Here is a 24,022-nt window from a genome sequence, read left to right as displayed (position 1 = left end):
GCGTCTGTGACCGGCGGTGACAAGGTTACCACCGGTCAGGCTCAGGCTGATGACTACTACTGTCATCATCATCGCCTGCTCTCGCTGACAGCGGCAAGAGGAGGGTAGGCAACTCTGATGAGAATATTCATAAGCCAGCGCCTGTGCATAGCGCTAGCTTTACTGCTATCCACAGGCGCCAAAGACAAGGAAGAATATGGACATGAATTACTTTGTGTGATCATTTCATTAATAAATGAGTGAATGAGGGATAGTGTGGGGGAGTCTCTATTCAATGAAATTTTTTATTCTGTGGGCGTGTTTGTTTATTTTTACTACTGGGTTAGTAATGGGGGTGTCTGACAGACACCTCTCCATTACTAACCCCAAAAACAATGACCCCGATTGCACAGCACCAGGGCAATCGGAAGGAGCTTAGGCTAAGCTCCACTTCTTGTGTCGCTGCAGGCTGATATTTATAGGTTAGGAATGGCCCAATAACCATAAGCATTCCCAGCTTATTAATATCAGCTCGCAGCTGTTTGTCTTCCCTTACCTGATTAATAAAAATAGGGGGGACCTACTAAGAAATAAATAAATGAAAAAACTACGTGGGGTTCACCCTATTTTTAACAACCAGCGAAGGGAAAGCAGTCAGCTGTGAGCCCATCTTATTATTCTGGGAAGGGACCAACATCTATGGACCTTCACAACTCATTAATATTAGTCCCCAGCTGTCTGCTTTGCCTTTGCTGGTTATTAATAATGGGGGAACACTAAAAAAATGACATGGGGTCCACCCTATTTTTAATAACAAGCTAAGGCAAAGCAGACAACTGGGGGCTGATATTAATAGGTTGGGAAGGGCCTTCCAGGAGAAGTCCGTGTTCGGAGCCCGTGCATGGACACTAGGTGTCCGGTACGGACCCCCAACTTTACCGTTCAAGTTCATCCATCACTAACTATAATTTATGGTGCTGTTCACATTTCTATTTTTTCCGGCAGCATAGATGAAAACAGGAAATACAAGTTTATACGTCTGTGAAAACACGTCTGTGTGCCATCCGTGTGCCGTCTGTATTTACCATTGAAAAGTATAAGAGAAGCTTTCATTTATTTTTTTGTCCATCCGTGAAAAAGACCGATGACACTGATAGTAAAAACAGACACATGTATGACACACTCATGATACAAAAACACTGAAACAAAACACTGATCACACCGGTATCATTTTTTCATGTACGTGTTTAAACATGGATGTGTGAACTAGGCCTAAGTGAAGGCGTACACACAGCATAAAACTTCTGCATCAAATTTGCAATTAACTCTGCATGTGCATATTTTGCTTTAGTGTGGAATTTAGCCATCCCCACATAGTTCATTATACTGGACTTCTTTCAGCATTTTCAGTGAAGAAATCAAAATTCTGCAACAAGTACGTAATGTCTGGCTACATCCTCAGAGTGACTGCTGAAGTGTGTTAACAGGATATATTCAGGATTTGTCTTGTATGTTACACATCTGACACTTAAAGAGAATCTGTCAATAAATTAGTAATTTTATTACGTTTCTATATGCTGTTGAACGTCTTATTTTAGCATCGCTTTCTTTTTATTTTCTGTACTTCTCTGTTCATGAGATATGGCCCATCTTCCTTTCATGTAAATCTAGTCTTTATAGCTAACATGACATGGTCCTCAAGTCTTCTCTGTGGAAGAGGGGTCCATATCTCAGGAATGGAGAGGCATAGGAACAAAAAAAATAAACAATGCTAGATTCAGGAGTAGCAATTAGACCGTGTGATAAATGATTTATTATGGCAATTGACAGATGTGTTGTAATTACTACATTATCTGTGGCATAAGTCTTTGACAAATCAATTTCTGCTGCTGTTGTGCAATCCATGAAATGGAAATAGGAAAAATGTTTCCATAATGCCACAATATATCCCTGTGAGTCCTGAAGGTTTTTTGTTAGATCACTATCTACACACAATGACTACAGCCATAAAAGTAGCACAATTGGAAACATTTTTTATGCAGGTGAGATAATAATCAGTTTGATGGAATCTTTATTTCCTGTTCAAATAAACTGGAATTATATAATCTGGCATTAACAGGAGGAAATTGTGGAAGATAGGTGCCCTTATATTGTGGAATATCTATGCATCCTTTTGGTTGAGGTCAGAATGGTCATGAGCAGGGTTTAGAATGAGGTGGTCAAAACAGTCCTGAATATACGGTACACTTTAAATTTTTAAACTATTTCACAGGAAATCTATATTGAAAGCTCTAGATTTTGTGTGCACAATAAAAAAGCTAAAGATGAGAGTGTTTAAAGAGCACCTTTTCAGGTATGAGCCAATCGTTTTGATGCAAATCGAATTTATGTCTCATTTTCGGAAATTTGCAGGTCCTGGCGAGTTCAAACAATTAGTGATTCAATTTTCGAGAATCACAAAAAAATGTCACCCAACATCGTACACATTGTAAAAGATTGTATCAGCTGCAGAAAGGATCACATGGCCTCAGGCGCAGACATGCCGACTTCCCCATAATGCCTTGCAGCCATCGCTCCACATTTTAGGATGATTTAGGATAATGAGATGACGTCAAAACTCACAGCTTAGCAAAAGAAGTAGGAAGAGAAAGCCCTAAATACTGGAAAAATACTCCAGACAGTAATGTGTTGTACAACTTCAGCACTAAATAAGATGAGTGTTGTAGTCTGTGAATAACACAGAAATTCAATTAATAGTGGGAGAGGCTGATAGGAGATGATCCAGCAGTGGCAGTGCCAGACTCAGTATGATATGGTATACTTGGCATTTGTCCTGCTGCGTTTGAGTTAAGTATTTTGTTCTTCATTTTAAAGCACTAGAAAGTTGCAGCATGCCAGCACAATATTATGTACAGAAACCAAAATCTGAAATTTGTTTTAGTTAGAGAAGAACATTTCTTTTGCAATACTTTTAGTTAAGAGGGGAATAATTGTTTTTTTCAATGCAAAAGAAAATTCCACAAAATCCAGACATTTAACTGCACTGTCTACCTCACAAAGTGTGCATGTCACAATCAGTTTTTATCTGTTGCACATCTGTTTTTCCAGTAAAATTTTACATCTACACACGCCACACCAATACAGCGCCATGTTGCAGGTGCTGTCTTTTTGGATGTTTACGTATCGAGCATTTCTTGTTCATCCTTTTTTAGAAGGGGAAGTTACCTTTAAAAAAAAGAAAAAAAAGATTCTTTTTTTCAAATCTAGACATTTAACTGCGCGTGTCTGGTTTTGCACAACTGTTTTACTAGTCCAATTTGACACATGTACATGCCACACCAATACAGCTACCTGTTGTTGCTTTATGCTTTCTCAAAATGTACCTACTGTGCATAACACACTATGCAAAGAAAAGCACACCCCCACAATAGCATTGAGCTATTAGAAGTGTTTGCAATGAGAATGCCAGAGATGAAAGATGTCATTTAATCACACTCAGGTCTGCTGTGCTCCAGCACATCTTCACTCTGCATTGAGGAGAGCAGACTGTCCATGCTCTTGTGAGGGTGTGTTCTTCTTTCCCCAGGCATATGATTTGTCAGCATTAAAAAGAGGAAGAAGTACACCCCCCAGTGAAATGTCTCTGATAATGCCCACTTAGACTAAGGCTATGTGCCCACAATGCAGAAATGCTCCGGATTTTTTCTGAGCGTTTCTGCATCTCCCTTGCAGAAAAAATGCATGCGGATTGTACATACGTTTTCCTGCCAGGGACATGCGGATGTGAAGCTTTCTTCACATGCATTTCCGCATGTGGGTTGACAAGCGCTTTCCAAGCGATTTTAGCATCACTTGGAAAAGTGCTTGACAACTTGGTCACACTATATAAATCCATGCAAACGGCATGGATTTATATAGTGTGACTGTAAAGAATGGTAAAAAATAAAAAAATAAATATATACTTACCTTCTGATGGCCCCCGCAATCTTTATTCGATCCGTCCTGGCTTGCCGGCAGTTTGCGGTACACTAAAGGACCTGCCGTCACATAGCTAAATGACGTCAGCGCAGGTCCTTCAGTCCACCGCGATCTGCGGGCAAGCAAAGACAAGCACACCGGGGGCCATCAGAAGGTATTTATAATATTTATTTTTTATTTTATTCTTTATTTTATAAGTTCTATGGTATCTGGGTCTGGAGGAGAGTCTCCTGTCCTCCACACCCGGGTACCATCCGCACATTGAAACGCATGGAATGCGCATGTATAGATCCAGTGATGCGGATTCCATGCGTTCCAATGCAAGTCAATGGCGGCAAAAACGCAGCACTTCCGCAAAATCATTTGTAGTGCTGCGTTTTTTTCCGCAATGATAATCCGCAGCGGAAATTTCCACAGCATGGGCACACAGCCTTAAAGTAAATTAACTCTTTAGGTGCCAAATACCTTGATAGCTAATATCACTGCATAGATAGTCAAAATTAAAAAAAAAAATAACTGAAAATGTTTTATTTTTCATGTGTCAAGTTTAAAATGAAAATTTGGTAAAAGGTCCTCTTTAACTTCTTACCAACATACACCCATTAGCGGGCGTATGGAGCAGACTTACAGGTTGAGGTGAGCTACAGCCAAGACCTGCCTTTAACACCTCCCATTGTGTTTTATTGTATGGTTTAACCATGCATGAGCCTAAATCCATAAAACTCATTACACTTGTATAGGGACTCAAATGGCATAACTGAGTTAAAAAAAATATGGACAATGCTGCAAAGTTTTTTTATTTTGTGAGATTTTCCACCTTTTTGACTTTTGTTTCAATTTGCTAAAACACCCAACAAACCTGCTGTCTGACATATCTATTCTCAGCACATGAGATTAGTTTTACCTTTATGTTTACATTCTTTATCTCTTGATTCTTGATTGTCTACATTTTTCTAATTTATCAGTGTCTGTCAGCTCTGACAACATGTATTTCCATATAGTGTAGAAAGTCGGGAGTCTTGTATATGCATATTTATATTCTTTTTAGAGTTGCTTAGATTGGTAAATGCATGAATGTAATTGAAATGTGCAACTATTCTGCAATACAAGAAAGCACATTTTTACACTTAAAGCATTCGCAAATAAAGTCTGAATTATGACATAAAAAAGAAACTCACAATATCCACGTAGGCTTATTTTTCTCAACGTGCGTACCTTGCAAATTGTGGAAATGCCACCTAACTCTTAGGGTACGTGCCCACGCGTTTTGGACAAAGCTCATCTGTGCTGTGTCAAAAACATATTTCTAAAATAGTCCTGAATGTCCTAATTGTCCTTAAAGGTTTATTTGGAATTTTTTAAAATGGTTCAGCTTTTTTCCAAAAACAAAGCCTCTCTTGTACAAGAAAAAATAACTTGGTAGAACATTTTACTAACCCTAAGTGAATTGACTCCTTATAAATATTGCCTTAATGCATGTGAAGGAGTCTGGATAAGACTGTAGTAAATGGACATCCCAGTAGATATAGTGAAAATGTGAGTGAATAGAGTCTACTTTCATGCATATACAGTGTGTGGTTTATGTGTCTGTGTCGTGTGTTCAGGAGCAGAACAGGCTTTGTTTTATAGTATTATGTTATTGTTGTTTGGAGAGGAGTGCTTAGCTCTTCATTTAAAGGTTATCTAGTTGTAATCTTGGAAAAGTTTCCTTACCCTCCGGTGACATTTCGGAAAACAATACCCGCTTGGCACTGTGTTACAGGAAAATGTATATTTTTGTTTCAATATGATTTTGTGTCACTTGTCCAGATATACAAGAGACTGAATTACACAAGGGTAACTGCAGAGCTTTCATTATATATTTAATTGATTAGTAAAAGATCCAAGCAAATTATGTGACTTCTTGCACTTTTGCACTTGCGTTCACTCTACTCTTCAGTGAATGGCACCTTGACAGAATGAATTACAGGAATGTACTTGAGCAGGAAAGGCCAATGACTATGATGCCATTGCAACTAAAATTAGTGTTTTGACCTAAAATACTTCATGAAATGCTTTTAAGGGTGAGTTGAGTTTAGAGCTGAGAAAAAAAGTGAAAAAGATTTGCAGGACCTTAATCCATTGGCCACTTTGAAAGTCGATGGACAACCAGAGTACTGTGAACCTACAACTACATGCAGCATTCCCGGCGCCTCTTCTAATTAGACGGCGTGCATCACGCTGCAACAAAGTGCCATCGAGAGGCCTTCTAATCAGAAGAGGCGCCAGAGATAACACATGTAATAGGAAGTTTGCAGTACTTTGGACCGGCAGCCGAGAACCACCAACATGGCCACTGGACCAGGGTACTCTGAGTTTTTTTTTACCCAACACTAGTATTTATAAATGTATGCATGGTATACTGTAGTGTGCAAACAAACCCTCATGAAATACATACATTACATGCTATAAATATCTGATTTGAAGGATCTCAACATCTAAGACCTCCATGTATACAAGAACTCTAATTATAGGTTTTAGTGAGCACACTCAGCTCTTATAATGTAAATTGTCTCTTCAGAGAGGAAGAGAGGAAGAGGAATAGAACTCTAGTGCCACCTACAGAAAGTAGCAATCCTAAAAGTCAATAGTGACCCTTTAACGAGCCTTATCACATGACTTAAGATATAAGCCAAAACCAGAATCTCAGTTCTAGTCCTCTTCCTCTCTGAAGAGACAATTCGCATATGTCCCAGAGGAGCATTGCTGCTTTAAAAGTCTCCTCACCGTGACATGCTTAACATGTCACTCTCCGCAAGGAGAATTGTTACCCCTTGGATACCAGACTATAATGGAAAATGGCTTGGTATGACATTGGAAGAATGGATATCCTGGAATTGTTTTTTGTTTTGTTTTTTGAAAAGTTATTTGCACAAGCCACTTTTACCCAATTACCACCTGCCAAGTTTAGTACTATCTAAGTGGGCTAATTTTAATGGTTTCTAATTGTACGAAAGTTTACCATTATGTTGGTCTATTCATGAAAAATCAACCATAATTTCCAATATTCCTTGATGCAATAATACAAATATTACAATTAATTGCAGGCCTTGTGTTATGGGTTATATGTGTTTTCCAACCTTGCATAAATACTGGATTATTTTTTCGACAGCACCAATTGCTTTAGTCTCTGCTGAACTTTTTGTACATTGCCGAAACCATTGTACATTTGCAGATCAAGTTTAGCTAATCACTCAGCAATGAATTTCTTAATAGTACAAATATGTCATTGAAGCCTAAGATCTCCAATACTTGCGTTCAGCAGAGTAAGTGAAAACTGATGAAAGCTTGTAACTATGATGAGTTCAGAACAAGAAGAGAAATCCAGACCAGCTATTTGGACCTCTAAGCTTGGGAACGCAAAATAATTAGAAAAGAGACATGTAACCCTTTCTCTACTTGACCTTGTGGGCTGCTCAGATATAACAAGAAAGCCAAGCAGGACAGAACAACATTCCTTTAATGCTTAAATACTGTAATTAGCATTATTGTCTAAATTATATACATGACAAACATATACAAAGGAGATGCATCAGATCTGGTGTGTTTACATTAAACAAACTTTGTTGGCTGCTCTTAACATTGGTTTTATGGTAGAAAAAGGGTAGTAGATCCGCTTTGGTGACTTACGTTAACTTTTCAAGGTCAAAATCTGAAAACTATCTTCCAGATTCTGGTCTTTCCAGGTAGTCGACCCAAACATTTTTACTCGTTCTACATGCATGTAGAAAGAGTATGAAATTTAATGTTTGTGGTATTTTAATATACAATCTTCATATATTGCATGCATTTGCCATCCTTTTTTTTCAAATTTAAGTACATTACCTTTTTATGTAGATGACTGTTACATTGCCATATTACACATGCATATTGTAAAACTCAAAAAAAAATTAGTTTATTTAAAAAATTAAATGTGCAAACTTTGCAGGTGTATAAAGAGAGTCTGGATCCTAAGAACCATTTCATGAATACACAGATAAATATACTGCTGGGGTCAAACTTTATGGGTTCTTTTCTATCAATGTATATGGAAATCCTTATATCTAGGTTACTAAAACAAATCAAGTTACTGCTAAAGGTTACATAAGATTGTGTACCATTAGTGTACCGTATTTTTTGGACTATAAGACACACAGGACCATAAGACTCACCTACTTTTTAGAGGAGGAAAACTGAAAAAAAAATGTAAGCAAAAAATTTGGTCATGATGCACTGTTAAGGAGGAGGGAGTCTGCTGCTGACATTGTTATTGGGGTAATGCCCCCCAATTCTGTACTAATATCCCCCATCCTGGCATCCTGGTATATATGGCCCTATATATGCCCCCCTCATCCTGTTATAAGTGGCCCTCATCCCCATCCTGATATGCATGGCACCCCTTATCCCACATCCTGGTATCCATGGCACCCCAATCCCCCATCCTAGTATGCATGGCATCCCCTGATCCTCATCCTAGTATGCAAGGCACCCTCATCCTGGTGTGCATGACACCCCTCATCCTGGTATGCATGGAACCCCTCATCATGGTATGTATGGCACCCCTCATCCCAGTATGCGTGGCACCCCTCATCCCAGTATGCATTGTCCCCCCCCTCATCCCGGTATGCATGGCCCCCCTCATCCCGGTATGCCTGGCACCCCTCATTCCGGTATGCATGGCCCCCCTCATCTTGGTATGCATGGCCCCCCTCATCTTGGTATGCATAGAACATCTCATCCTGGTATGCATGGCCCCCCTCAACCCTCTTCCTGGTATGCATGGCACCCTTCATTCCTCTTCCTGGTATGTATGGCACCCCTTATCCCTCATCCTTATATGCATGGCCCCCCTCATCCCTCTTCCTGGTATGTATGGCATCCTTCATCACTAATCCTGATACGTATGGCACCCCTCATCCCAATCCTGGTATGTATGGCACCCCTTATCCCTCTTCCTCGTATGCATGGCACCCCTCATCCCTCTTCCTGGTATGCATGGCACCCCTCCATCCTGGTATGCTTGGCACCCTCTGATCCCCATCACGCTGCACACAAAAAAACAAAACAATTATACTCACCTCCTTCTCTGCTCCAGCGCTGCGTCCCGCTCTACTCCTGACACTGATCTCACTGTGTGAGCCGCGCATGGCATCACTGCCATGCACCCTCACACTGTGAGATGCTGTGCCGGAATAGTCACTGCTCTCCACGCCGGGACTGTGTGTGTGGGGAGCAGTGGCCATTCAGTCTCCTTAATAGCTCGCACACTGTATCCGCAGCGCGGCTCCTGCTGTGGCTCTGCGGTCTCGTGTGCCTACTATTAAAAAGCGTGAATATTCACTACAACCCATGGGAGTGGATTGTAGTGAATATTCATGGTCTTCAATAGTGGGCACACATGACCGCCGAACGCAGCAGTAGCCGCGCTGTGGGTAAAGTGTGCGCGCTATTAAGAAAATGGACTATTTACTGCTCTCCACGCCCATGGGCGTGGGGAGCAGTGAATATTCATTTTCTTAAGCAGTTGGCACAGTGTAGGCTGCAGCAGGCGGCTCTTGCCTCCTGTGCCCTGCTCATTCCCCGCTGCCGTTCCCCCCATACGCCCCACCACCCACAGCCATAGTAAACATATATATTCGGACTATAAGACACCCCCCCCACACACTTTCCTTCAAAATTTTGGAGGAAAAAAGAGCGTCTAATAGTCCGAAAAATACGGTAAGTCTTACATAACACAACAATGCCGAGTTTGATGAATTCCTGTAAGGTTCCATCTTGTTCAGAAGGATATATTTAAAATTGTGGTTGAGGATTCCCCTTTAACTATACAACTGCAGATCAGAGTTGCTATACAGAAGACATTACTTTATTTCTTGTAATTTTTCAACTAATTGATGGTTCACACTTATGGCTAGAGTAGCTGGATGGTTGTAATACTAGATGACACTAAAGTGCTTGGCAGTAGCTAAGTACTGGAATGTTCTAGATTTTAACTTGACCAATGCTATAAATCTGCAGGCCAATATTAACTTACACACTTATAAAGTAGGAGGGTTATTTAGGCCTTATTGTTAAAAACCATTTCTTAACTGACACCTCCAACTCCTCCTGTTTAGTCCACTATACAACAGGCTGAACTATCCAGGTCACTTTACTTGCCTCAGGGTAGTCAATCTCCAGCTACACAATGGCCACGATTCATTCTCAAGCTGACATCCCACTAGGATCCAGTGGTAATCTCACTAGGGGTAACATGTTCATTTCTACAACCCAAACCAGTCTCTCTTCTAGACTAATTTCCCATATCTTCCAGAAGAATCTCCAAAATTAATCCCTAATAAGGTTGACAGTACATTAATCCTTTTCCAATGATTTTTATTAACTTTTAAACATTAAATACAAAACATATGGGTATACATGAATGGAAGAGGGGAGGAAGGAAGGTAGGGAGGGGTTAAGTGCAGGAAAGAAAAGGTACTTTTGGAGAAGTACTCTAATTGGTAAATAGTTCTGATTGTAGTAGGATTACAAAATTAACAAAAAATAATCACAAATGAACAACAAAATCCTTATATTAGGAAACTGCATACAAAATCATTAACTACAATAGTCCAATATTGTTTAATTTACTTATAATGAGGAATGTTTTGATCATCAATATCCATCAAGTTATATCAGGAAAATGGTTAGACCAGCAGTTCCTTTTTTTTGAACATTTAACCAGGCAGTCATTATTAATTGCAAACCTGAATTCGAAAGATTTATGGAAGTTAATTCTTTCTTCTATTACTGAATAAAGAGGAGGGTCTTCTTATTTCCAATTAAATGCTATAGAATTTTTAACCACTAGTAGCACGTGTATGATGAGAGGTTTTATTGAAGGGTTTATATCCTCCATACCTAATGACAAGAGTGCCATTTGAGGTGACAAAATTATTGGATTACTGTTCAATTTATTAATCAATTTAGAAATTTGTTTCCATAGTTTTTGGAGTTTAGGGCATTCCCAAAACATATGTAGAAAGCTTCCTTGTAGCCCGTAATTCCTCCAGCATAGGGAAGTATTGTTTGGATCAAGACAGTACATTAATCCTACACTGCTTCATCAACATCCCTAACATAGGCCTATAAGTTATCCCTTCTTGTGACTAGAATATTCCAGCCCAATGTTTTAAATTGCGACAATTCTCTCAGTTGGGTCACCTTCTGCACTAGACCTTGCTAGGTGATTTCTCAAAGGTACCTCTATTTTATAGATCCCAAAAAAGTACACCAGTTATCCATGTTCCATTATCTAGGATTTCCACAACTTTCTTGTCACTTACTGTGGCCTCCAGCCCTCTGCCTCTCTTTTAAGATAAATAAGCTTACCAAATCTCTTTCATGAAAAAGTCCCTTCAGCCTTCAGGTTACTCGTGCTTTAATCAGCATCAGAGTATAGCTTTCCAATATTAAAACCCCACTTACATTAGACTAAAGTTGTCTGAGTTTGCTTATATGGCCATGATCAGCTGACAGTCTAATGTGCACAAGGGCCTTCTACTTTCCCCAAACTGTCTGGCCTCAGCTTTCTCCGCATTTCCCTTTGAAAACTCATGATGTTCAGCAGAGATAGCTGTGTTATCAGTTGATCGATGGTTGCTCAACTGAGCACAGTTTGTCTGACAGAGCTCTAAGTTGTCTAAAGCCCCCGTCTCACATAGCGAGATCGCTAGCGAGATCGCTGCTGTGTCACGGTTTTGGTGACGCAACAGCGACCTCACCAGCGATGTCGCTATGTGTGACACTTTGCAGCGATCAGGCCCCTGCTGTGAGGTCGCTAATCGCTGCAAAGTGTCCTGGACCATTTTTTAGTCGTTGCCCTCCCGCTGGTCAGCACACATCGCTGTGTGTGACCAGTGGGAACAGCGATAAGGCTGGTAACCATGATAAACATCGGGTTACTAGGGCCACACGCGCACCTAGTAACCCGTTGTTTATCATGGTTACGAGCCTGCTAAAGTGAGCGGTAATCTCCCGCTCACTGTAGCAGAGTGGTAACCATGGTAAACATCGGGTTACTAGGTGCGTGTGTGCCCCTAGTAACCCGATGTTTACCATGGTTACCAGCCTGCTCCTGCTTCAGCAGCAGGCTGGTAACCGGGAGCAGGACATCGTGGAAAGATTCTTTCCACGATGTCGCTGCTCCCCTGATTGTTGGTGAGCCTGCCTGTTTGACAGCTCACCAGCGACCACATAGCGACGCAGCAACGATCCCTGACAGGTCATATCGTTGTCGGGATCGTTGCAGCGTTGCTAAGTGTGATGGGGCCTTTAGGGCCTTTAGCACTAAGCCCTATTTAGGCCCACACTGAGACTAGCACCTCTTGCAGCGGCTAAAGTCCAGGACACCAGTACTCACTCACCAGCCTCAATGACAGGACAAGGTGGTGCCACTGTATGCCATGGCCTACCATACCATCAAACCAGTGATCTTAAGGGGCACAATACTTCTTCACAATATAATACAGTATAAACAGCACATCGTCAATATATTTACAAGTAAATAATAACATGCAATGCAAAGAAAACACTTTTTTAAGCAATAGGAGGAGGAGCACATAGTTTACCCTCCTTACATATAGGTAGATTTAGGTGCTTTGTAACTATGATGTGCAGTATGCTTTGAACAAGGTACTGCATGTTAGTAATTGTATTTTCCATTATATACCACTTTGTCATTGAGCTCCATTAATGAATGCTTCTACATTGAGTGGTTATAACAATGACCAATCAAGAATATTAAAAGTTATCTTAAAGTAACCTAATCACTCATATATGCTGAAATACTTGACAGTCATTTTTTTAAATTGCATAAAACAAGCTATATGAGGAATACTAATGTGCAAATAAGTATTGCTCTGTAATACACTATACTATACACCATACTCTATACACAATCATTTTTGGTTTACACCCAAGAATTAGGTTTTAGTGTTGTTGTATACAATCTCAGTCCCTTTTACAGCAGCGATATATATATATTATCACACTGGCATGTAAAAGTTTGTACATCCCTGGTTAAAATTACTGTTATTGTGAACAGTTGAACAGTTAAGCAAGTTGAAAATGAAATGATCCCTAAAAGGCCTAAAGTTAAAGATAGCACATTTACTTTGTATTTTAGGCAAATATATATATTTTTGTCCTCTTTTACATTTTAAAAAAAGCAAAATGGGTAGATGCAAAATTTTGGGCACCCTGCATAGTTAGAACCTAGTAGCACCCCCTTTTGAAAGTATCACAGCTTCTAAAAATGCTTTTTTGTAGCCAGCCCAGAGTCTTTCAATTCTTGTTTGAGGGATTTTCATCCATTTTTTTTTGGAAAATGCTTCCAGTTCTGTGAGATTCCTTGGTCGTCTTGCACTTCTATTTTGAGGTCTAGCCACAGATTTTCAATGATGTTCAGATCAGGGGACTGTGAAGGTGTAAAAACATTTTGAGGTAGTCTATTGTGGATTTTGACGTGTGTTTAGGATCATTATCCATTTGTAAAAGCCATACTCTTTTCAATTTCGGCTTTTTTACAGATGATGTTATGTTTCCATCAAGAATTTGTTAAAATTTTATTAAATTCATTCTTCCCTCTAACTGTCAAATGTTCTCTGTTGAATTGGCTCCAGCACAATCCCAAAGCATGATTGAAATTCTGTGTCCTTTTTTCTCATGTGGCCAAAGAGTTTTCTATTTTAACCTCATCGGTCCACAGGACTGATTTCCAAAATGCATCAGGCTTGTTTAAATGATCTTTTGCATACTTCTGACACTGAATTTTATGATGATGATGCAGGGGGGGTTTTCTTCTGATGACTCTTCAATGAAGGCAATATATGTGTAGGTGTCTCTGAACAGTAGAACATTGTACCACAACTCTGCTAAATCTTTCTGAAGGTCTTTTGTAGTCAAGCGGAGGTTATGATCTATCTCTCTAGTAATCCTACAAGCTGCTCTCACTGAAATTGCTTGGTCTTCCAGACCTCATCTTGACCTCCACTGTTCCTGTTAACTGCCATTTCTTAATTACATTTCGAACTGAGGAAAGGGCAACTTTGCTGTCTTCTTATAGCCTTTTCCTGCTTTGTGGGCCTCTACTATTTTCATTTTCAAAGTGCTAGGCAGCTGCTTAGAAGAACCCATGGCTGCTGATTTTGTTTTTGGCACAAGGTTGGAGGAGGCTGGAAATTTGCATCACCTGGCCTTTCCTAACGATGATAGTGAACAAGCAATAACCCTAACAGACTAATTAAGGTCTGAAACCTTGGTCAAAGTTATCTGAGCACACAAATGTCCAAGGGTGCCCAAACTTTACATCACCCATTTTCCTTTTTGTAATTTTTAAAATGTAAAAAAATGACGGTACATATATATTTTTTGCCTAAAATGCAAAGAAAATGTGTCATCTTTAACTGTAGGCCTTTTAGAGATCATTTCATCTTCAACTTGCTAAATTGTTCACAATAACAGTAATTTTGACCAGGGGTGCACAAACTTTTACATGCCACTGTATACAGTATATGTGTGTATTTTGCATTGTACTAATATTAGTAAGATTATGTATTTTTTTCATCCAGGAGACAGTTTAAATGAAATTGTCCAATAGTTCCATATTGATTACATATACTCTGAACAGGTCATCAGTATCAGACTGGCAGGGGTCTTACAGCCACCCCACCAATCAGCTGTGATCAGCTCCAGCTGATAGACACTCATAGTATATGGAGTTAGGACTGCATTGCTCCCTACACTGTTTAGTGGCCGCTTCTATTGCATCTTAGCTCTTATTCACTTGATTGGATATCCACCAATCTCATATTAATGACCTAACCTGAGGTCATCAATATCAAAGTGGTGGACAATGAGCCTGAGGCAAGAAGTTTTGATGTCTCTTCTATTTGTTTTTTTCCTTAACTGGTGTTTTTAGTTATGATTGCACTCAATTTGCATGCGTCTTTTTGCGGAGGATTTTTCATATCTGCTTGATCTCGTTCTCTTTGATATATCATTCAAACATGCTTACATCAGTCTGTGTTTTTTTGTGCATTTAGGATTGCAGTAGGGCGCATCACCACACATGGGTGGCAGCTCCCACTTCGCATCTTTGTTCAGGTCTACAGGACAGATCCAGGGTAGGCGCAGTAACTCTGACTGCATTCTGTAGGCCTGTTGTCAGGTATTCAGGCCAGTGGACTCTCCTTTTCTTTTTACATACATTTTGACAATGTGAAAAGACAGTGTCTGCTCAGCACCTGGAAATGAACTTACGGGGCCGACATATGCATCAGTAATTAAAAGAATAGTTCTTTTACTATTATTCTACAGCATACATGTCAAACTCCGGCCCGTGGGCCAAATCTGGCCTGCAGGGTGGTTATATTTGGTCCATGACACTAGAACCGCTACTCCTATGTGGGACCATTATTCTATATGGAGGACTATGTGGGTCCATTATACTGTATGAAGGACTATGTGGGGTCTATTAAACTGTATGGAGGAATATCTGGGGCCTATTATTCTGTATGGAGGACTATGTGGGGCCATTATTCTTTATGGAGGACTATGTGGGGCCCATTTTACTGTGTGGAGGACTATGTGGAGCCTATTATTCTGTATGGAGGACTATGTGGGGCCCATTTTATTGTATAGAGGACCATGTGGGGCCTACTATTCTGCATGGAGGACTATGTGGGGCTCATTATACTGTATGGAGAACTATGTGGGGCCTATTATTCCATATGGAGGACTATGTGGGACCCATTATTCTCTATGGAGGACCATGTGGGGCCCATTATACTGCATACTGGTTGGCCCACAACTTTGTCCAAGTTTTTCATTTTGACCCTCTGTGGGTTTGAGGTTGACATCCCTGTTCTACAGCAACATAAGGTTACATAACTTAATGGCTGCTTTGTCCATCCATTGGCAGTGTGTGCCCAAGTTACCGGCATAAGCATTGTATTCTCAAATAAAATCAGTCAGGCAGTGAAACAGTGATCTATTTCCATTTTGGTGATGGATGGTTGGACATATTTAGTTACTTGTTATTGATGTAATGTATACAGCATGACATTGAATAGTAATACATATAAATATGATGTAATGATTTCTGGGGTGGCATGTCTTGATGATGGAACTGTTAATATTTACTTTTCAGGTAGAGATTTTTATACAAGCATACAAATTATACTGATGATTCATTTCTTCATTAGTTCCAGAAATGCCTTTCTGATTCCTGAGCTCAACATAATCATAGCCATGAAGTCACCATGTTTGTTTTCTTTCTTGTATCGTAAAGCATATTTATGCCTTGTGCTAAACTCTGAGTAGTAATCAGTCAGACGTAAAGCTCACACATAAGCCATGCTTAAAATATTATTCACAAAGGCTTGTATATCATAAGCATGTGCGTATAAGAGAACTTACATATATGGTGGATTTGCTTGTTCCATAAGCTCATTTTAAGGGGAGCATTCTTGTGATCAGTCTTTTTGGGAACACCCTATAAATGAAGATGTGTCTCTTACTTCAATTGTTGTTCAGTATCCCTACAGAACAAAGTGATATAAATGCACATTTCAGTTTGTATGTCTGCATATAGTGTGTGCAATATAGAAAAGTTTAAAAAAATCTTGCTTCTAAGCCATAGAAATGAAAGACTTTCTTCCATATTTGGTGATTGAGTGAGTCAGATGAAGTGTTAAGAGGTCCAAGATTTTTCTGCTTGTGAAGCTTCAAGTGCATTGAGTTATCTAAGAATTCCCAGTTAGTCTGCAATTTTTTCCATAAGGGGTTTATTAAATAATGAAACGCACATTGCGGCACAAGCTTTACTGCATGTTCTTAATTTCTCTTGAACACCAACAGGGGAAACAAAATACATATAAAGGTCCTAATGTCAAGAATTGAGTCAGGATGTGCAGGCGGTTAATGTTTGGGACCACCCACTGCTGTTCTTCTTGGGGGTGATACATAGCTAAATAGTTCATAACAGCTCTAGTATTCATGAATCTGGTCTTTCTCCATTTACTTATTTGAGAATTAGATGGAGATTTGGCCATAGTGACCGACAATCATAAAAAAGTAAACACAGTAGCATAGAAAGATTGAAAAAATGACCCAGGTTTACCTAGTGAAAAGTCTTATGTAAGGTGGATCTAGAAAAAGGCAAAAACCCTCATTAGGCAGATGAAAAATTTCTTCTCCAAATCTTTTCTCACATTTTTGCATCAACAGCCTATCTCTATATACATACATAATTAATAATAATATTATTTATTTCATGATAAACATTTACACCTCCCTTTACAAGTGATTTTCCCAAATTACCAAATCAAATAGTTTTTTTATTGTGTCCACTGCACATCGTAATAGTCATTTGTTTTTTACATCAGTTAGAAAAATAATATTGAATCCCCTAGAAAAACTTACATTTTATAAAATATTTTCCAATTCATGTATCTCTATTAATCATGGAATTTGTAAAAAAATAGCTAATAATAATTTTGATTGATTTATAAAAGTTAAAGAAATAGTCAAGATTTTCCAAAACAGCGCCCCTATGGCCTATGGGGTGTGTCCAGTATTGCATCTCACGTATTCGAGTAAATGGGGCTAAGCTCCAACAGCAGTAACAGCACATTGTCAAGCGTGGCTCTTGGAATAACATCCCTTTTTCAATTTTTGGGTATAGGGCCATACATGTTATGGTGTCTCCACGTTTATAATTGTTTAAATATTTCCCAGTTAATAGACAACAATCAGAAGAATTCACGGCACTCCAAATAAATATGTTCAGACGCTGATATGGCCCCGATTCATCATTGTCTTTGCGCCTGTTATTTGTCTAGTTTTGTTTGTTTTGTTTGCACCCATTTCATTATTCTATTTGCACCTTTTTTTAAGTCTATTTTTTATGCACTCGCCTGTTTTTTTGGTTGTTGTTGTTTTCCGCTTTGTGGGCGGATATTAGCGATTCCAGATGTTTTTCCTTATTCATCCATTGTGACTTTTTAAAAATTGGTGCAATTCCACTCTAGTCAAGTCCCCCACTGGTGTATTTTTGAGTACGCCAGAATTTTGGTGCAATTTTTATGTCATTTTTGCAAAATGTGCAACTTTTGTCACCAAACACACTTTTTTACTTTTTGCAAAATTCATGAATCACGTGTGCCATTTTGAAAAACTTGGCACAGAAAACGGGAACTAATACCAGAAGACAAAAAAAAGAAAGTGACTTAAAAAAATGCAAATGATGAATCAGGGCTAATATGCCTTTAATGTGAATGCGGTCCAAAAAATACAAGTGATATTTCGATCAAAAAGATTTTCATCCAGTGGTGGACATATCATTGGTGCAACCAGTGCAGCCACACAGGGGCCCAAGAGGTAAGTGGCTCATTTCCACCTCCAAAGAAGGTGGAACTGTGCGCTATGATGAACTATTGGACTGCAAAGGGCCCATATATTGTTCTTGCACAAGGACCCTCTTCTGCCTGTGTCAGCCAGTGCCTTCATCAAACCAGATTGAAAATATAAATGAAATTTAAATGATAAGAAATCAGTGTATTTTCACTTCGGTCCAGTGTCGGACTGAGATGCCAAGGGCCCACCAGTAACCAACTCCAGGACCCCCCTTTTCAGCTACATGCAAATGTGACATTATCCTCAATCACAAATTTATATAACAATGAACTGGGTAGATTGTTAAATGAATGAGATGCTGTCTGTACATAGTGATTCATGTATATTGTCCCAAGTACTGCTCATATAATAGGGTGCTGGTTCACTCTTGCAGAAGGGCCCACCGGATGATTCTTCTGTGGGCCAGTCCAAGCCAGCTCTAGTCTAATGAAGGTCTTACTGACCAAAACGCCACATGTATATATTTTCCAGCATTCACATTAAAGAAATATGAGCTCATGAACATATTTATTTGGCATACCATGGTGTCTTTTGATTTGGGGTTTAAGGGCAGAGACAGACTGCCGTATAACTCGTGCGATAATCGCATCGCACTGAACAGACAGGCCCGCACCTCTCCTGACCTGAACATAACAGCGTGACATGTTTCTATGCAGCTGTCAAGCTCAGGTCAGGAGAGCAGGCAGCCCGTCCGAGGTTTACGATGCGATCCTCACATGAGAGACACGGCAGTCTGTCTCTGCCCTAAGGAGTGGTATCCTACTTGTGGAGTGATGTGTATCTTTTCAATACACAAATCAAACTGCAAATATCGCATAATGACAAGAAATAATCAAAATTGTCAATAACATTATAAATGGACTAATTATTTGACTAACTATGATATTGGACTGAAATATTAGACTTTATATGGGTAATATGAAAGTCTTAATATCAGACTTTAGACAGTTATAGTTTGAAAAATTATGCTGTGTAAGCAGTTAGCTTTGCTACAACCAATAATCAGTTCTTAGCCCGATCCATATTTAATAATGCTTAAAACTGTGGTTATATAAAGTGAGTTTTGGTACCCGATAGGTTATAGAGTAGACCCTACTCTCTGGTACATGTATTGTTAATTCCGAGGCACATTATCATCTATAGCCAATTAGCAGTGCCTTTCTTAAATGACATGCAGCTGAAATACCTCTATGCCTGCTCAATTTTTCACAAAGCTCATGTTTTTAGTTCTCCTAATGTCGACATAAAGCTAATGGGAAACAGATGGTTGAATAGCTCTACCTAGTATTTAAAAGCTCTGGAGGTTACATTCCTTCTTGATTATGCAAGGAAATAAGAAAGTGGATAAGGAAATGAGAGGCAGAGCTATTCCTTCATGGAGATGCTGCTATCCGGGCAGGGATATGGATGATACAATGATGGAAAGGGTTTCATAATGAATGTTCCAGATTTCTTGTATCACATTTTCTTTCTGGCTCAGTGAATCCTAAACAATTCCATTTGTTTAGAAAACAAGTTATCTCTTGTTACATTTCGTTCTCCACATTCTGCCTTTCTTAATTATCTTCAAGCTGTACATAAGCTTAACATAATTGGTATAGGATTTTAGGAGGAGGGCTGTAGAGACACATTCTATGTAAATAGGGGGCTATAGGGAAATAAGCATTAGCTTTGCAGTTTCTTTCGAGCAAACAACCGAATGGAAGACATAATCTTTCGAGCAAACAACCGAATGGAAGACATACTGAGCAGTGGGACCCCCGGTGGTTGTTTCCTGGCATTGAGACTCTCCAGACAAACCTCTATGCATGCTTAGATGTAATGAGAAAACTTAAATACTATGGTATTATTTCATTTGCCCAGAAGTTGTCGCGGGCCTGGATTTTTTTTCTTGGATTGTTAGAAAAGAGTTCATCTAAACGTCTGGTAAACTGTTCACTGCATTAAAGAGCTTTTCTATTAAAGATTATTTTTTTCAAAATGGTAGCAATGAGTGTTTTACTAATTTACGTTCAGTAAAAATTCTAATGGATTTGAACCACCTTCTGCCATCCACATTTTTTGATTTCGACCCCATAGGTGCATCATGTAACCTCATTTTTGCAGCATTCAAGACTCATAGGATATAGCCTTTTCATTTCAGAGGTGGCTGGTTCCTCCTTAGTATCTAAGTCATGACTCAACACAAATAGGATGGGGGCGCTGTCATCGCAGAATAAATGGGCTCTCTTCTGTGTAGGTAGAATGCCGTGGCCATGTGGTTACATTGAATAGTTAGAGGGGGAGGCTACAAAATAATGAGAGGGGGACGATCTTACTACTGTAATGACAGTTCGCTAGGTATGAGGAGAGGAAGTGGGATGGAAAAGCAAGCTGTGGAAAAACTCACCATGCTGAGATTTCAGGAAAGAAGGGGGGTGACTTGAAACACAGCACAGAAGATGACAAAACCACTTTAGTCACATGATCAAATGACATCTTGACACGGACCTCTTTCCTCTTGTGTCAAGGAACAAGAACTACTGAAATTCCTGTCCTGAAATATAAATATATCAAAATGTCTTACTGTTTATTTTAATCATTGCTAACATTTGAAAATAATTGTTATATTCCAAAAAACCCTTTTACGCTATGTGTACAACAAAAGTAGCTGTGTGATCAGAAAAATAAAACGAAAACCACTAACATGATATATATATATATATTTACACATATATTTGTGTATATATATAAATGTATATATATTTGTAATGTAATTGCAGTGTTGATGACTTGTTCTTCTTTCTCATGATTCAGAGGAAATGGATGGATATCATTAAGTTGTTCAAGCAGAATTACTGCATTCCTCATTCGCAATTTTGCCTTCCAGAAAAAGCAATTCCCGAAGAATCAACAGGATGCTTTCTGATGAATCTGCACACACCCCTGTGTTCAACCGATCCGTCTCCGAAACTTCCATGGACAACTCATCAATGGAAGATTTCTGGTGTGAACTCAAGAACATCAAAGAGAACAGTGAGAATGGGTCAGATGACAGTCTGCTAATGGATGTAAAGCCTGTGGATGGTATGGGTGTTAGTCCTTTTTTCATCAGTAGACTTCAGCCATATTGATATGTCACAAAATGTTCAAAGTAGTCATAATGACCAGAATATGTGTGGTAAGCAGTGTATCCTCTAAGCTGAGCGATCTGGAAAGGAAAGAGTTAAAACTGCTCCATAAGCATATTGTAAGAACTGAGGCACTGTAACATATTTCTCAGTACTGTCTTAATTCATAGACAGGGCAAATTTAGGCTGGATAGTCTTAAAATACGGCAGATTTATCAAAGTGATTCATGCTGTTTGACAAATATGGCACATATTAAGGAGGTCTAATCTTATTTTACGCCACTTATTGGTCGGCTTAATTTGCATCAGAAATTTCTCCCAAATTTCTGCAAATTCTTTGACAAACAGCATTTCATGAGCCACACCCCTTTCTGCTAAGCCACACCCATTTATAAAAAATAGTGCTCCATGTTATCCAGGTATACATGAACTATATATGACCTATCCATGGGAAATCCAATAACCTCCCTGAACAACTGAAATCTGCTCTAGATGTACGGGCCCAGAGAGAGAAAATAAAAAAATAGTGATAAGCCCACAATAGACAAAGTGTCTATAAAAACATGAATGTTATTATATAAGTAGATCACAGTAAAACATGGGTTCAACAATAAGGAAAAGTGCCATAAGCAGCAGGAGAGGACAATACAGACGTGTAGAATGTTCACTGGGCAGCTGGAATCGACAATGCTAAATAGTCCTCATATATAGAAGTAAGGATATGCAGTGCTATATGATGTACCAATATAAGACTACTATGGCAGCATTAAATACACATACATATAATATGATAATATATCAATAACAGTTTAGAAACCTATAGAGAGTTACAGAATCCAAATTTTTGAAATATAATAAATAACCTTTATTCAATACAATTAAAAGACGGGAGAAATTACCACAAAAAATAATTTAAAAACATACATCAATGGTATAGGGATCATTATGCAGAGACATTACCATCATGTTCCATATATATTGTTATTTTATATAGTTAAAGCTTATTATAATAGTTAGAAAAAGTACATCAGTGCAATAGGATGCAGATATCAATAATAAAGTATATAATATCTAGTATATCATGAAATGCATCCAAACCCTTAAAGGACATCAGTATATGAAAATACAGTATATCATGAGAGTATGAAGCAAAAATGTACCATTAGATCCATAAAGTGCCATTTTTCTGAAACAAATAATAATCAAGTGAGTATAGTAGTACAAAGAGTGATAAATATGTGGCTGGAAGATGATATCCATATAAGAACATGATATGTACAGAGAGTAATAGCATACCTCAGACCAGTGCTACGCTTCCTGACGCGCGTTTCGCCGGTGGCATTCATGAAGGAATTCCCATCATGATAAATTCCACCCAATAATATATATGGTGAAAATCATAAAAAAACTTTTTTTTTGGTGCAAAATTTCTCCATAATTTTGCAGCATTTAGCTTGGTAAATCTCATTCAGTTTTGTTACCACTTATTTTTCATGTATACATATAGAGCAATATGTCTACATTTACTTTGTTCTAGTTTTATAATTTATTAATAAGTTGCACTTACATCCAGACTATTACTTATGTCTTGTTTTTCAGATGGGGAGATGGAGGCAGAATGGCTCCAAGAAGCCGGCTTGTCCAACCTCATTTCTGGTACTCAGGAACATGACAGCCAGGCGTTGCTGTCCACATTAACTCGAACTCAGGCGGCTGCTGTCCAGAAAAGATACAATTCTTACACCCAGACTATGAGGAAAAAGAACAAACATTCAATAAGGGATGTACGCGATATCTTTGGGATTAATGAATCTTCAGTAAGTACAATGAGACGCTACCTATCCTTGTACTAAGGGGATGTTTTTCTTTTTGGCTTGGTCTATTGATCTATGCTAGTAACACTGTATGTTAAAACAATGTTACATTTATTAAAGGAGTTAACAAGGATTTTTTTAACTGTGGGCATAAAACTAATAGGCAGGTAGTTACTACCTGCCTGTTGTGCCCGGCTCCGATCTCTGCTTGCACAAAATGGTCACAGACCTCTCCTGTCAGTGATTCAACTGCTTATGCTGACATCTCCTCTGTTCATGGTGTGTTACTGCCACAATCATACTGATTGACAGTCAGCTCACCGCTGCCTTTCTGCGGTGAGCCAGCAGTCACACCCCATGAACAGAGCAGAACAGAAGAGGAAGAGCTGCTTTGTTGATGTGGAGCACTAGAATCACTGGCAGGAGCAGTCAGTGACCGTTCTGTGCCAGAGCAACTACCTGCCTGTTTATTTTTAAGCCCATAGTAAAATAAAATAGTCCTGGATAACCCCTTTAAATTGTAATCTCTAATAAGAGAATTGGGACTATAAGATATGTAGGGATCAGAGATCATATGGACTGGTTCTTTTTTACATAAGAGCTTTTGTCCAATGTACTTCTAATAGCATATGGACTTTCACATCTCTGTAAACAGCTGTGCTCACC

The 24,022-nt window shown here is 39.0% G+C and overlaps 1 protein-coding gene across 3 annotated transcripts in view; it reads left to right on the top strand.

Annotated features, from left to right (window-relative positions):
• The window catches only part of ARHGAP28 (Rho GTPase activating protein 28), a 203,751-nt gene that overhangs the window by 121,309 nt on the left and 58,420 nt on the right, over positions 1-24,022 (top strand). For all 3 annotated transcript variants that reach the window (XM_073679062.1, XM_073679063.1, XM_073679064.1), the window contains exons 2-3: positions 21,302-21,498; positions 23,142-23,359. In XM_073679062.1, the coding sequence (XP_073535163.1) occupies positions 21,302-21,498; positions 23,142-23,359 (415 nt within the window). The remainder of the gene's footprint in view (positions 1-21,301; positions 21,499-23,141; positions 23,360-24,022) is intronic.

Source organism: Phyllobates terribilis, unplaced genomic scaffold, assembly GCF_046119375.1.
Source record: "Phyllobates terribilis strain yellow unplaced genomic scaffold, ASM4611937v1 Scaffold_4__5_contigs__length_816908805, whole genome shotgun sequence".
In the NCBI taxonomy this organism is placed as follows: domain Eukaryota; kingdom Metazoa; phylum Chordata; class Amphibia; order Anura; family Dendrobatidae; genus Phyllobates; species Phyllobates terribilis.
This window is presented reverse-complemented; position numbering and strand designations above follow the sequence as displayed.